Below are 16,266 nucleotides of genomic sequence, written 5' to 3'. Positions count from 1 at the left end.
GGGTGCAAGTAAACCCAGAGCTGTCAAGGAAACAAGAACGAGTGTATCCACTGGATGGAAAATGTTGACATTTATTCTTGACACCAAGTGAATTTTTTTTGGACAGGGGAGAGGGAAGACAACTCCCTTACCCTGAGATGCATGCAAGGTTCCACTGAAACCACATCAGAGAAACTTTACGTGTGGCAATGTACTTTACAACAGCTAATTTAAGATTACTGTTTCAAGTCACTAGATTAATCGGCAAGAAGACAGCCCAAAGACAACCTAAGTAGCAGCATCCCACACGCTGTCTGGCCTGACAGAGGATTTCACCTTGTCTCCTGACCTGAATCCCTGAAAGAGATACTAAAAAGCCAGATATTTACAACATCAACCAGCTACACCATCTGAAGTTATCAAATGTTTCTCTCTCACAAGAGATACACATGCACACCTCAAGGGAAGAGGACCCCCAGGAGCTGTCTGGCAGTGTCAGAACAGGTTACTGGGACAAGTTCTTGCCTCAGCTGTCCCCAAGACCATACGGTGTTAACAGCTACGGTGGCAGCAGCCCTCTCCATGGGAAGCTCATAAGCAGAGAAGGTCTAAGCTGGGTGCATGTGGTCTGTGGCACATCTGGATTACGTGTATAATTGCATGTAAAAGCTATGGCAAGTGAGCCTTCCATGCCACTGTTTTGTGGCCAACTTGGCTAGCAGAATGACCCTGTCCCCTCCAGTAAGCAATAATGTCTGGCAGCAGGGAAAAGATTAAATAGCAATATATGACAGCTAAAGGGTTTCTGTATTTGGTTTTGTGATCATACAACATCTTTCCAATTCACTTTCTTAATGGTTAAGCAATCTCCAGGTTCTTGGTATGTGTCTAAGACTAAAGAAAGTCTGTAAGAACCTGTACTTCCACACAGGACAGGTGTTAAATTACACCTTCCAGAACTAAGTACTTGCTACTTTCCACGTTGGCACTGGAAAACCTGCAGGCAGGACCCAATGACTCACTGCTTGCATATGCCACACAGCACAGCTCAGTGATAAAACTCCAACACTGCTAAGTTTCTTCATTTCTGCAAAATCTGCACTGTTGCAAAAAAGAATGCAGTCAGAAGCACTCCAAAATAACAGCAAAATCTGTGCACTATTAACTCCACTCCTGAGCATGTACACTGTAACACAGTATTTGATCACGGCATATCCTAAGCAATTTTTAAATTTTTATTTTTTTATTTTTTTTTTAAACTCACAGACCAGTCATGTATCAGGAAACCTGGAAAGAAACCCACTGCTGAGTTAACCTTGAGAAACGAAACCTTCTGTAATCCATCCATGCATCCATGATTGCAGGAGGAATGACCACAGAGGACAGAAGACAAGAACCCTGCCCTCTTACCCTTCCCATGCTTGCCTTAGCCCCAGGGTAGAGCATTCCTCTAATAACTGCTTTTTGTGCCCGACTCAAATGATTTTGATTATGCCATACCAAGTGGGACAGTTCCAACATGACAGAACGAGTGCATTCTCTGTCTGAAAACACCTTCGTCAACTCACAACCGAAGGAGCACTGAGAAAGTGACAATTTTTGCATTAGAATTTGTTCAGACAAGAAACTAAGCCTACTTTTTTATCCTGCAAACCTTTTAAGAGACAGGACCAACCCTCTGCTTAGGTTTTTAAAGCCACAGGACTGCCCAGACCCACAGAGGTTGTTCAGGGCTATGAATTTAAGCACAGAAAGGTATATGAAGAGACACAGGCCCTGGAAAGAGGCTGTATTTTTGAGCTACTGCATTCGTTACTTAGGCAGCTCCCATCTAGTATCTATTTGGCCATATCCAGGCCATTAGTATTCTCATTCTTTTGTACTGATTAAGGAGAAAACTCAGGTATTTAATTCAAGATTGCAGTTTCTGCAACAATGGCGAGGCACCAAAGAATTGAGGAGTTCTTTAATCGCAATCTTAATTATGAGTACTAGGCATTTACTATAGTTCTAATTATTTTCAGAAAGGATGAGCTTATCTTGAAATGTGCAAGGTAGGTCACTCAATTGATTGGAATTAACTTGGTTACTTATAACGAAGCACATGCATAAAATGACTTTTAAAAGTAATGAGAAAAAAAACAAACCAAAAAAACAAAACAAGGAGAAAAGTAAACCCAAGAGTGTCTGGATTTTTAGTTTAGTTAGTTTAGTTGGCCTACATTACAACCATTTACCTTATGAAAAGGCTAAATGGAGGAAGAAATAAGAACTCTAGCTAGCATTCCTGGGAGAGACTGATTTTAGAAACTAATCTTATTTGCAAGACATCAAGCAAGTCTTCACAGACTGCCCTCTATGACAGTGCAGACTGCTAACACATCTCTGGATTATGGACTGGACAAAAATCATTCTGCTTATGACAGCTCATACCAGGCACTACTGTTATAAGAACTACTGAACACATTCAGGTGAAACTTTCTCTATAAATTTTCAGCATTTTGTTAATTTTTTCTCATTAATATAAATTTTAAACCAGCTCTGGACTAAAGTATGCAAATGAAGTTGAATAATGGTTCTTATTTTTTACTTTATTTGAAACGTAGTTCTTCTCTGCTCAGAAAGAGACTGAACTGCAATTTATACTGTGAGTGATGTTGAAAAATGTTTGCAATAATGCAGTGCGTAAAATATATTGAGGGGAAAAATTAACTGTTATTCCAAAATTATATGTTAATTAGAATATGTAGATTAACATCAAGTATCAGTGATCACATTGCTGATTTTCATCCTGATATTGACAGTCTTTCCTCTCCTTCTCTGTTTACCAGTTACATTTTTACTGCTGCAGCAATGAAGTGAAATCACTCTTTTTACTCCTACATAAAACTATTAGACATGACTTGCCTAAAAGAGGCAGTACAAGGAATAATATAGTTTAAGTATACCTTTAAATCAAAGTTGTTTCAGTCCAGCTTCCTCCTCCATTTAGTTTTATAGTTCAAGACAAAGCAGACCAATTGCAAATGATATTCTATTAAGCAAAATCAAGTTGTATGTGGAAAGGTACATTTCACAAACATTAACTTTAAAAGAATGAGAAGGTATATTTATTTGTGAGAGTATATTGCAGTAATCAGCTCATTTACCAGTATCCAAGAAAAAGGTGCAGAATATAATCATCCATGGAGACTGGGATTCTACACTTGTGTTCTGTCCATATTTTTGATCAAACAGTTTAGAAACACTTTTCAAATACATAACGTAATTTGTTCTCTGCCATGGAGGGCCGAAGGAGAAAAAAAAAAAACCAAACCAAAACTAAGTAGCCCCCCATCAAACCCTCCACATCTTGGAAAAATAAAAAAGTTAGGCTTCTTGTTCAACAGTGACAAAGTTCCTGCCAAGTTTTCTGAAAAAGTTAACAGTAAGTTTTGCTTGGTTGCTCAAGCACAATCCAGATTAATCCAATACTTGCATTAGATCAGGACTATCTCCCTGAACACGTAACAACATGTTTGTGCAGAACCTAAACCAGGTCAACTATCATTGTTAGAAATTAAGAACAAACAAAAAATTGTCTCCAAACTTTTACTACTCCTCGTAGATCTTCAATTGCAACCTTCTCAAGTGCTGACTAAGTTGATACCATAACTAAGGTCCTATCAATTAAATTAGTTATTACAAAAGAAAAAAAAAAGGCAAAAAACCAAACTAATAACAACTAGGACACAGTTCTTAGTACTCAAAGAATCACTTTGCATCTTTAAAGCATTATGGTAGCAAACTTGGAAAGAACAACTACAAATACCCAATCTAAAGATAGCATTTCAGAGGCAGAGCTTTCTGCTCCATTCTGCTTGTCCTTAGAGAAGCTAAGTTTTACCACAGAACTCTAATTCAGATTTCAGTTCTGAGTATATCCAAAATTAAAACTGAAATCACAAGAGCAACAGTCTAGTATTATCGCTGGGGAGTTCCCAAATGCTGTATTAATGGATCATTGAAGAGACAAAGAGAAGAGACAAAGAGAAAAGATTGCCTTAACACAGCAGATTTAGCAAGGATTCATTAAAACTTACTCACAGATTAAAGAGACTTCTGGCTGACTCCTCACTGAAAGTCTATAGAAGAAAATAATAAAAATTTTGCCCATCAGCAAGCAGTACACCTAATCCACTAAAAAATGCAAGTTGGAGTCATATGGCATAAACTGATCTTTCCTAAATGAAATAGCTGTTCCCCACGGACAACAGGTAAACAAGGAGAATTACAAGAGTCTTCTCTCTCTCACGCCACTTTGGAAAAAGTACATTTTGGTTCCACAAAATCCTCAAGTCTATTTCAGAAAACACCACAAGTAGAGTAGCCACAAATAATGTGTTAAGTCTTCCCAGAGACAGTAAGAAACAAAGCTCAGCAGCTCCACTGACAGAAATGTAATACATATTCGTAATGTGTCCAGCATATCATAACAGCATTCGTTAGAATAGTGAAATAAAGACCAAATATTTAAAAGATGTCAAATCGTAAAACTCAGTTTCCTTCATAAGAGGTAATTATTCTCACTCTTGCTTGAAAATTTCTGTCTTGCTAGCTGTAAATTTATTGGGAAATCTGGGCACAGACTGAACTGACATGCACTGGATTACATGACACACCTTTGTCTGTGACTGAAGAAAACAAAATATGGAGGAGGAAGGGAAATTTTAAATTATCATATCTTTCTTTTTAAAACCAACTTGTTTACCATCAGTACTCATTACATTACAGTGTATTCAGTTTATCTGGAGACCTTATTTCTGGGTGAGGACTCATCTACTAAACTGCAATTATTAATTAAGCTCTTTTTTTTGGTTGTTGCTATTTGAGAATAATGTTATCACAGTTTGATAGAGAGAGGTACAGCACTATTAAGAACGTTGTCAACTTATAAATGAAAGTAACCATAACATTAGTGAGAAAAAAAAAAAAAAAATCAAAGCGAGAAAGTAAAAATCACAGAATCGTTAAGGTCGGAAGGGACCTCCATCCGGAGGTTCAGCTATAGATGTGTTTCCTTTCCCACTGCTGATCTGACCATACTGGATAGTGCTTTTGTCAATACTACATGTGTTCCTGTAAGCAAAGGTCTAATTGCATGAAGCAAAAATACCTCAGCCACTTTAAAAATGAAGCCAGAATTTAAAAGCTTCAAATCAGGAAAGATATCAGGATCTGCCCAGTCCACAAACAAATGCAAATTCATCATATTCACCTTCAATCCAGAAGATGTCCCCTTTTCTGCTGCAGACTATCTATTTGCTTGTTAGTCTAGTGCTTAAGGTCAACAAAATGTCCCTACTCCTCAACATGAAATGATAACATGGCCCCACGTCACACAACAAAACTCTTCACACTTCTGGGCCAGCCATATCACAAGACCATGTTTGTCTAAGGTAAATATTGAATTACTGCCCACTCCCCATTTTTTCTATACATCTGCAACTGTATAAATAGAGCAGTTAGTCACTTTGGTGCCTCACTGGTAAAACACCAAATTTGGTTAGTGATCAATTTATCTCTTCCTTCCCAACTTACAAGAATATTGTAAAGAAAGTGTACAAGTAAAAATATTTAGATTATTCCATTTGAAACAGCAATTAAGCTACTGATATATTACAAGAAGACCAACAACAAGGCACTGTATGACTGTGTGGTTTTCCACTCCCTTGATCTGGTGAGTTGAGCACAGTGAAAACACAAACTGATATTATATGGGTTAGACAGCTTTTCAGTGTGGTAGCAAAGTATCACAGCAACAGCTAGGTGAATGCTAAAGTAGCCTTGTGTCAGATACATTGCTCCCTCTGGTCACACTTTCTGGATTACCTGGTTTCTCAGTATCTTTTAACATGATTTAAAGCACCTAAATAACCTCAGTTTAGTCCCTAGTGTGAAAATACTAATAAATCTCTGTCATAAGCTGTATCAGAGGTACAGAGAACACATAGACAGCACAGTCACTGAGATATTCTAAAGAAATACTAGGCTCAGTGGTTAAATAACATGCAAATCTGAATGCAAAATTTCTACACCCCAGAAAGCTTGCTTTACTATGTGGGAAATTAAATGCAGTTAGTACACCTGTGTTTGTTACAGGTGCCCATTCATATCACAGAGAAATCATGGTCTTTTGCCCTTCCTCACTGAAAAGACCACTGCTTTCTTTTGGGCATAGATCTGCTGTTGACATAAGAAATACCCAGTGCTTAGTAATAATAACAGATGTCCTGCAAAAAGATAAACAAGGAGTTCAGAGTATCACTTCTACTCTGGAAATTCAAGGGGTGAACTTCTCCACATAATCACTCCATATGAAACACTAAAGAGAAAGGTGCAACCCACAACTGGTATTCCGAAGAACTAAAGATACTAACAACAGTCCCTAATCTGGAGTTTAGTTTAATATTTGCTTATTACAAAAAGTAAAATTCCACTTTAAATCAGAATTGATAAAAAGGATAAAAGGTACCTCATCAAGCACAGAGGATGAAGGTATTGTGAGAGAGGAAGTCTTTGAGTTCATCTTGACAGCTGCATTTGGGCAGTATAAATCTTCCTTAGCTGCCAAGGATGCGCTCCAGCACAGTCCCCAGCCCTGCCCTTTACACCTGAACACTGTCAGCATGCTGTTTCTGTGATACTCCAATCTGGGAATCTGTAGAGCATGCCATGATACTCACCTTTAAAATTAAGGAGGATTTGGTACCTAGCCATAAATTAGTGAGTGTCATTCAGCTTTTATGACAGTGGCCCCAACTGCTTGGTTTTTTCAGTGTCAGAAGAGGTCCAGCTAGCACTCCTCTCCATTTATTTACAGCAACCACTACAGTTACTCTATTCCTCTCCTGTCCAGTGCTGTCCCTTTACAATAATATTGGACAGGCTCCAAAAGCCTATTAAGCAAGGCAACTAACTGCACTTATGCCTCTCTCCTGTGTTCTTTCTTTCACTGCCAATTCCAGCTCGCAGTCACCTGAATGCAAAAAGCTTTACAGAATGCTCTTCTCAGCTAATCAAATCCCTTCACACTCTCATCTGCAATACAGGTGGGTGACAGCAAACCATTAAAATAAATATTTGAAATATTTGTTTTAGATAATATGCGAAGCATGGATTTCTGGTGGACACTTATTGGGAACAATAGGAGATATTCTGGATAGGTTTAAAAAAAAAAAAAACCAAACATGCAAGTGATTTACAAGCCTACATACTAGAAGCTTATAGAGAAGTCTGTACTCCTGCATCTCTATTTTCACACCTATTTTGCATAACTAAAAGCTTTTGTGGACTCTTTGATGGTTGCATTCTTAATACCTGCAAGACTGGTGCAAGTGTGCAGCAAGTCACAAAGAACCAGGCCAGTATTATTGCTGATTCAGTTTCAGGCAAACCTGTTCACATTCAGGAGTGTCTAATATCTGCACTGGGTAAAGATGTATTTAATCTCCTCTGGATGGAATAACACAGTCCAACGTACAATCATATGCTGTCTTGAGAACACACTGTAGCAGATCCAGGAACATAAACTATTGTTGAGAACAGTTGCTTGAAAAAAACCCCAAGGCTTCAGGCATTCAGTCAGACCTGGGTTAGCTACAATGTTTTAAAGTGTTTCACTGGCATCTGTAACCTTCAGGTTACAATGTAAAAAAGATTTCTTCCTTATTTGACTTTTAGGCAAGACTCAGATTTAATACCTCTGAGTTTTAACAGCCCTGATTACATGTTTTGGCCCTCTGGCCTCTTTAAATATTTAAATAAAACCAGAAGTTTTATTTTGCTTTCAGGACATAAAGGTGTAGCCTAATTTTTACCACACATGTATTTCGCTGTGCTTTTTGCCAGAAAAGGATTTGCACATCAAAATTTCACTCAGTGGAATGAAAACGATGTTCCCCTTTCTCTTTTGCACTTAAACTGGAACTGAACATATATATATATATTTTTTTTTAAGTGTACATAAATAAAAGCTTCAGTTTTGGTGGGAATTTTCTGTGGTTTGGTGTTCTCACATATCAAGACAACTTGAGAAGATACTCATAACTGCAGTAAAATACAGTGCTCACATTCTTCTCAGTGTGGGGGCAACGCATCACAGATGCGTGTGATAGCTTTCAAAGAAACAGCGTGCATGCAGATTCTGAATCTGCAACACTCAAGAAGGTAAAAAAGCAACTTGCAAAAAATCATCGCATTCCAAGAGAGACCTGCTGGTTCAGTAGTGCTACGTCCTAACTGCTCCTCTTTCCCACTGCAGAAACAAGAGAGGCAGGAAAGAGCCATGGTGGGTTACAGCTGCAGATCTGGATGTCACCAGTTAAGCCTGTACGTGGACAGAAGCCTGCTCCTGTAAAATGGGTAACAGCCCACACAAATACTGCTCTTTTTTCCTGCTGCTAGGCTCACCTTCTGCATGTTCTGACACTGAATGCATATTGCACCCTAGTAGACATCTTCAGTGGCAGAGAGCACAGCTAGTACAGAGCAGTTTCAGAAGAGATAACATATTCATTAGAACAAGGATCACATGTAAGAAAGAAATAAAATACCTAACCTATGCACTTAGAAGTAAGGGACAGTCAAAGTAGATCCAAATATATCAATCAGTACTAGGTATAGTGAACACGCAAAAAGGACCATCAGGTTTGTTTCAAAATGGTTTTCACCAATGATCAGCTATAGCACAACAAACCCTGTAGTACAAAGTTTGCAGCCAAGCATCTGAGAACTATCCCCCACCGTACTGCTTCACACAAATAATACAGGTATTGGAAGTCACTTTTTTTTACAGCAGTACTGGCAAGTCATACAACCAACCCAATGACAGGGCAAGGAAATTTGACAGCACCTCCCCTCCAAAACATTGCCTCCAGGCAGCTGAGGAAAATGCTAATGCATCTCCAGAAATGGAGTTTTCATTGGATATGCAAAACAATAATTTCCCTTATACACTAGTCCAGGGACATTCTGGTGCCTAAACAAATCATGCTCCATCATTAGCATTTTAGAGAGAGAACACAGAGCTACCAAACTAGAAAGCACCTACACACACATTCAAAATTACAAACCTGCACAGCCCAGCTCATGAGCACTAAAGCTCAATACCAAACACAAACTTCTAGATCTACAAGTAATTTATCTGTGACCTCCTGTGGAGTGAATTGATTGTCCTGCTTTGGTTTGCTAAAATTAGGACCACCAATGCACTGACTCTTAATACAAACTATCTCCTATTTAATCCAGGGAAACACAAACCAAGTAGAAATGAAAACAACTGACATCTGCCAGCAGGAAGGAGGGAATCAAACACTGTCCTAAGGTGAAGATTTCCAAGGCAACAGCTAATTTGTTTGCTAACCCCAGCACTCATTTATGAAGCCTCTGTTGCAAGCACTGACGTGTGTGAAACACTAACCTTCATCACTTCAACCTGCAGGTCTTCGTTGAGCGAAGGAGTCACTTTGACAGCATTCAGCATCTGATTAAGTAACTGTTTCTCATCTGAGTCTGTTTCCACGGATACAAACCTCTCATCAGACAGCAGCTTCTGCAGAGAGAAAATGGCAATGTACAGGTTGAGACAAAACTTCCTCTGTCCAATTCTGCTGTAAACTACTACACCTAAACATATTAGTGTTTGGTGCTATGGTGGCTAGGTTTTCTATGTACAAGTTTCAAATTGATCCAATAATATAAAACAGTTGCCAATCTGCAACTTTGTAATTACAGTTCTTATGGAACTCAAGTGTATGTGCAGCAAGTTAGAACAGTAAAAAGAAAAAATTTATCTTCACTGAGCATTCCCAGGGAAGTTATACTACAGTAAACAATGGGTCTACTGTAGTATACAGCGGTTGATCATCACTACAGGGTTCTTCTAACAGGCATACCTGCACTGGTGCAAGAGCAGATGTATGTTCAAGTCCCACTAGTCTACTGCTGCTTTCACTTTAAAAGCAATCCCCCTTCCCCTCACATAGCTGAAACATAGGGCACGTGATCTCCAAGTGGGACCAGAGTACTACACTGCAAGCAGGTGATAAGGGTCTTCTGGTAGAGCCCAATCATTACAGTAAATCTTCAGAAAGTGCCTTTTTTCCTTAGCTAGAGCCTCCTACAATCATGTTGTGCCCCAACATGGGGCACTCTCTAACCAAACGCCTGACACCTCATATGCTGAATTAAGTGAACTTGAATGATCCACTTACATCCTTATACTCCCAAAACAACTTCATGCTTGCCCTTTGAGAAATAAATTTCTTTCTGGAAAATGGTGGCATACATTTTATGCCCCAGTAGCGTACCAATCTTTTCCACAACAAGAATCCCCCTAGAGATAAGTATGTACTGATACATACTCATTTGTCCAATTAAAATAAAGTTAAACCACTTTAGTTTTCATACTGTCAAACCCAAGAGAGTCTTTTTGTTGCTTATGCTGCAGTGCTGTTTTCTTTTACTGTATCATAAACTTCCAAATCAGCTGCTACTCGTACTGTTTTCAGCGTACAAAAAAAACCCTGGAAAGTGCCCACACACAGAGAATGCAGCTCCCAGATCCTTTATTAACCTCTCCATCTTTCAAGCACTGCAGTCCTCTCTTCTAATCAAAGAAAACAGGAAAACTTGACTCAGTTTAGTTTCTAGGACATCTAGCACTGGCAAGGCTTACTGAGAATAGCACAGGGTCACACAAGGAAGAGCACATCTCCATTTCAACATTGAAAGTCAGGAACTCCCACTTATGTGCAGAACATTTTAAACTTTTACAGAATCACTAGCCTTTACTTGCATGCTAACTTCTGAATACCGCTACCGAAACACAAACATTATTGTTAGGTCCACCCAAGGACAGACATTTTTTCTGTAGTATTTTTCAAAAGAAAAGACTAGATTTCCTTGACACCCACTGCCTACTAACACACTCCCACTCTAAACCCATACCTGCATCCCTGCTAGAGCCTGTTGGGCCAGCTTCACACTCTTTGATTCCAGAGCCAGTTGGAGAGGAAGGAGACACTTCTCCCTAATGAAAATAAAAAAATAAAAGTGAGAGGGAACAATGGAAGTAAAATTGATATTCAAAGGAGTAACATTTCAGAAGGTTTGTATCACTTTCAGTAAGTTAACACTTGCATACAGTAATCAAGGAGAAGTTCACAACTCAGTGAAGCACTTTTACCCTCTAAAGAAAGCTGGCATATTTCTTCACATACTGTTAAGAATAGCCTTTGAATCAAAATCTCACAAAATACTTCCCAACTGTTAGTCCAATGTGTGCAGACATGAATGCACAAAGCATAAAGAAGGGATTCACAGGCCACTAGCGGTCTTTCAACTCAGCATGATAAGCATTGCACTTCAGTCACTTACCTGATCCAGATTAGATGCTAGGAATTTTTTCTTTTTTTTTTTTTTTTTACAATTAGGGTGGTAGAGCACTGGAACAGGTTGCCCAGAGAGGTGGTGGATGCCCCATCCCTGGAATCGTTCAAGGCCAGGCTGGATGAGGCTCTGAGCAACCTGATGTAGTCAAAGATGTCCCTGCTTCTTGCAGGGGGGTTGGACTAGATGACCTTTACAGGTCACTTCCAACCCTAACCATTCTATGATTCTATAACCACCTCTCTGGGTAACCTGTTCCAGTGTTCCACCACCCTCATCGTAAAAAAAAAATGCCTTATGTCCAGTCTGAATCTATTTCCTTCTATTTTAAAACCATTACCGCTCATCCTATCACAACAGGCCCTGCTGAAGAGTTTCTCACCGTCTTTCCTGTAGGCCCCCTTTAGGTACTGGAAGGCCACTATAAGGCCTCCCCAGAGCTTTCTCTCCTCCAGGCTGAACAGCCCCAACTCTCTCAGCCTGTCCTCACAGGAGGTGCTCTAGCCTTCTGACCATCTTCGTGGCCCTCCTGGACCTGCTCCAATAGGTCCACATCCTTCTTATGTTGGGGGCTCCAGAACTGGACGCAGTACTCCATGTGGGGTCTCATGAGAGCAGAGTAGAGGGGGAGAATCACCTTCCTCAATCTGCTGGCCACGCTTCTTTTGATGCAGCCCAGGATGTGGTTGGCTTTCTGGGCTGCAAACATACATTGCCGGTTCATGTTGAGCTTTTCATCCACCAGCACTCCCAAGTCCTTCTCCTCAAGGCTGCTCTCAATCCATTCTCCCCCTAGCCTGTATTTGTGCTTGGGTTTTTTTTTTTTTTTAATATTAAAACAAATCACTAATTAAGATAGTATTTTAGATGCTTTTGACTCAGTGCTCAGATACAGAGTTTTCATTGGGTGACCAAACCAAACAGCGTCTGAAGCTGAGACTTCTCTCTTTACTCCTTGCTGCTTATTAGACAAGGGCTGCAGCATCTGAGGAACACCTAATGACCAGAAGCACTTAAACAAATCCTGCTAGTTGTCAGGAAACTCATTCCTGACATCACAGATACTAATCTCACATCCAACTGCAGTCTCCCTGAAGGTTTGCAACACTTCAGTAGGTCACATATTATAAGGGGCACTTATCTGTACATACAGAAACTATTTTTGCACTTGTATAAATGTATTTGCTTATGACGAACTTTTCTGTGTGAGCCCTTAAGAGTCTTAGTTCTCCAGCCGTCTGCATTGGACCTCAAGGAGCCCTTTTGGAATTGTATTAATTTCCTCCCCATGGAGACAGGTGTGTGCATGGTAAGAAGGAACAGGAAAAAACTAGTTGAGTCTTTTCTTACCCAATTGGAAACCAAAAAGCCACAAACTGTTCCATCTGAAGTATTCTTCTTTGTCAAATCTCAATGCATTCAAATATACACTCTAACTCCCTGCCCTCACAAAGCAGAGTAAAAAATGTTTAATTTCTAAAAATACCAAAATGAAGAATTTTTCTTCTTTCACTCCTGTGATCTGCCTTTGACCTGAATTCACTCAGTTTCAGTTGACTCAATGACAAACAGTTTATTTGCCCAAAAGATAAAGATAAAATAAAGATAAAAGTATTGTTTAACTCTTCTACAACTGTAAAGGTTTGAGTTTTGATATGAAACACCTGCAGTAAACTCCTGTGCATATTCTGCTCCTCTTGCAAATCCTCCCTTCATAACTAGCTCAGGAGAAGCCCTAGGTTAGAGCAACAGTGGTTACTGCAATTTCAGACAAAGCTACCTAAAGTCATGCTTTGCCACAGTCTGCCAATAACCTACCAACCTCCCTCCAAAACTGGGAGTATACAATCTGACCTTTCTTTCTGAAAAAAAAACTTAAATAGAGATTACCAAACATTGTCTTTCTCAGCTTTCGGGAATCTAGCTCGTACCTCCTTCAGTGGATCCTACTCACAGAGGGGACTGAACATCCACTCTGAAAAGTCAACTCTATTTTGAGTGTGTTCAGGTGGTATTCCTTTTTTTCCACCTTTCCCAAAAAAACCACAAATCACAAGTTACCTCAAGGAGCACAAGTCTACTATTTGCTCTTTGAAATGCAACCCATTCCTTTAATGATAAATTAAAGACTTGAGAGTCAAAAGCACAGCTCAGTTAAGCAATCTAGGAAGCTTCTGTACTTGGCAAAGATCTCTTAAGAACCTGCAAGTCTTTTCATATTTGCACCTTCTTCCCAGTTTATATGGGAATTTGTAAAAAGCCATTTGGCATAACACCACAAGAAGCTTTTTAAAAGAAACATCAATTACACAGATTTCTAAAGAATCTGAAGCAAGATACACGGGTATCTTAAAACAGGTTTTTAACTAAAAGGTAACCATTTGCTTCATTTAGGATATTCTGAGAAACAGGCAGGCCCAAAGCCCAATTTTCTCAGAAGCTCCTTTTTTTTAATGTTTCTGAAATCAATTTAACTAGAAGGACTCTTAAAACATGCAAGTTTAGCATCCAAACCAGTTTGAACTACAGAACATCTAGAAAATATTTCCTCATAAAGTGTCATATCATCCAGATTTACAGAAACTGCCAAAACATCTACTCCAGGGTTCAGACAGCAATTCTCTAGCCAGTACAGAGCTGGTTACCACTTGTGTATCTACTGCCAGCTTTGCCTGGACACGGGAGCATATGTAGCACGCAGGTAAATTGTGACAGGACTTTCTAGTTTAGAGAGGTGCCACAGTAATACATCTCTAACCAACAAAGCACCTTTAAGTGCTAACTTTTACACTGTGACTTTGACATACTCTCTCTTTTAAAAGAAGTTGTCACTATCATCCTCTGGGGAAGAACCCACATTTTAAATCAGTATATCAACAGCTGCCAAAACAACTGGCATTCAATGAGCCAGACACACAAAAGAGAAAAAGAAGAAGGGGAAAAAAAAAAAAAGAAGAAAATCGCAATAGTATATAGTACTAACTGCAGGGATGCTAAAAACTAATGATTATTTAGACTTGCACCTCTTCAGGGCAGAAGACCACATTTCTTTTAGACTTTCTACAATTCACTGCAACAGAATATAAATGTTTGAGGCATTATTAATAAACAACAAACTTATTTTCACATTAAAGTGGATGGAGACTGGGAGAAGAGAAGAAAGGGAAGGTAGTCATAAGTCACTGGAGCAGATCCAGTTTGATCTCGTTATATTGAAGACAGGTGGGAGCTCCTATGGCTTCTGTGTAGCTACCTTGCACATCAGCATGTTGCCTACCATCTGTTGTCACATACTGCAATGAGCAGAGAACAATGAGAGCTGTTTCTTGAGATATCTCCCAAAATGAAGAACAAAAAATGACAAACAGGAGGATGGAAATTAGAACAGATTCAATTAGCTGAACTTCCCATCCTTGCTGAAAATGTTTAACTGAAAATCTAATTAAGGTTGCTACAGCCTGTGTTCCTGCTGTATTCTCAGAGAAAACTAATTGCCATTGTGTCATTTCCTGTTCTTGTTACACACTCAGTCAATTAAGTCTTCAGCATTTCTATGCTATAGCTGTAAAACACCTGCAGAGATATCTCACAGTGTTTGATTAGCTTGAGCATCTTCCACACTTCAGTTCAACCTGCCATTTAAATGCCTCATCTGCTAGTATGAGAACACAGATGGCCATGGCAGATAATCCTCAGGAAGAGTGGGAGAGGATTATGTAAGTTAAGACAGTTGGTCCTTTAGGTCTATCACTTCAGAACTGGGTTCAATAAGGCTGCACAAGAGATAATGCAGATGAGAATTTGGTCTTAAAAGTGCAACGAAGAAAGGTATTGAGGTTTCCTCTCAGATCTTACGGCCCTTTTATAATTCCACCCTGTTTTGAGTGGTTGCACACCATAGGGTCTCACTGTCTACAGTTCTATATTGTCATGGGACAATTTATTCAGGTTTTGTAGTGCTACATACGTAAGACATTTTACATATGTGAAGTTTGCAGAATAAGCTGGTGCACATCATTATACTAAAAAACACATTTAAGAATGTTTTCCATCCACATGACTGTACATAAACCAGTTTCACACTGGAACTCCTAGGTTTCCATACTGATGCATGCAGGTGTGGACATATATACACGCAGAGTTTTGGGCACAAACACCACCTTAACCCTGAATGAGATGAGTCAAGTACAACACAGAGGGGTCATGAAAGGAAGCATGCACATTTAACTTGGAGGATGGGAAGCTACCAAAAGCTTCAGGATAACGTATCCTAGGCATTGACAGATGAAACAAAGCAATGACAACAGAAGCTAGAGGGAAGAAAGAAGTTGAGACAGTGTAAAGAAGGAATGATAGTGAAGAAAAAGGATGTGACCAGATATAAGTGGTGTACTATGCTAAAATCCACACTAATCACATTGTTTGCATATGTCTACACAGCAGTGCTCTCAAAAACCAGCTCAGTTGAAAAAACCAAATCAAACCCTGCCTCCTCAGGGAAAAAAAAAAAAAAAAAAAAAAAGAAAGGAAGTGGGGAAAGGCACCAGTAACAGATCCTGGCTGTGGTGAAGACAGAGATCACTCATTACCTGCTGCTGTTGTCTAAGGTCACCTGTGCAAAGGGTATGGTGAGAGCTACTGCAGAACAAGGGCCTGGAAGAATGATTTTACAGCACAGAAAGTAATTGCAGAGACATGAAATAGCTTTCCTGATCAAGGTGTTTCTACTAAAATCTGGTATAACACATAAATACTGAACAAACCTGTATAACATGATGGCAGCCCTCTCACTTCAAAAGAAGAGTGCCAACAACCCTCCTGTCCTGACCCAGAAGCCCAACTAAAAAAAAAAAAATA

The 16,266-nt window shown here is 39.4% G+C and overlaps 1 protein-coding gene across 3 annotated transcripts in view; it reads right to left on the bottom strand.

Annotated features, from left to right (window-relative positions):
* The window catches only part of ARFGEF3 (ARFGEF family member 3), a 90,041-nt gene that overhangs the window by 61,245 nt on the left and 12,530 nt on the right, over nucleotides 1-16,266 (bottom strand). For all 3 annotated transcript variants that reach the window (XM_086745101.1, XM_086745102.1, XM_086745104.1), the window contains exons 3-4: nucleotides 10,969-11,050; nucleotides 9,440-9,571 (exon numbers count right to left, since the gene is read on the bottom strand). In XM_086745101.1, coding sequence (XP_086601227.1) covers nucleotides 9,440-9,571; nucleotides 10,969-11,050 — 214 coding nt within the window. The remainder of the gene's footprint in view (nucleotides 1-9,439; nucleotides 9,572-10,968; nucleotides 11,051-16,266) is intronic.

This window comes from Chlamydotis macqueenii, chromosome 3 (assembly GCF_036417535.1).
Source record: "Chlamydotis macqueenii isolate bChlMac1 chromosome 3, bChlMac1.mat, whole genome shotgun sequence".
NCBI classification, from domain to species: domain Eukaryota; kingdom Metazoa; phylum Chordata; class Aves; order Otidiformes; family Otididae; genus Chlamydotis; species Chlamydotis macqueenii.
This window is presented reverse-complemented; position numbering and strand designations above follow the sequence as displayed.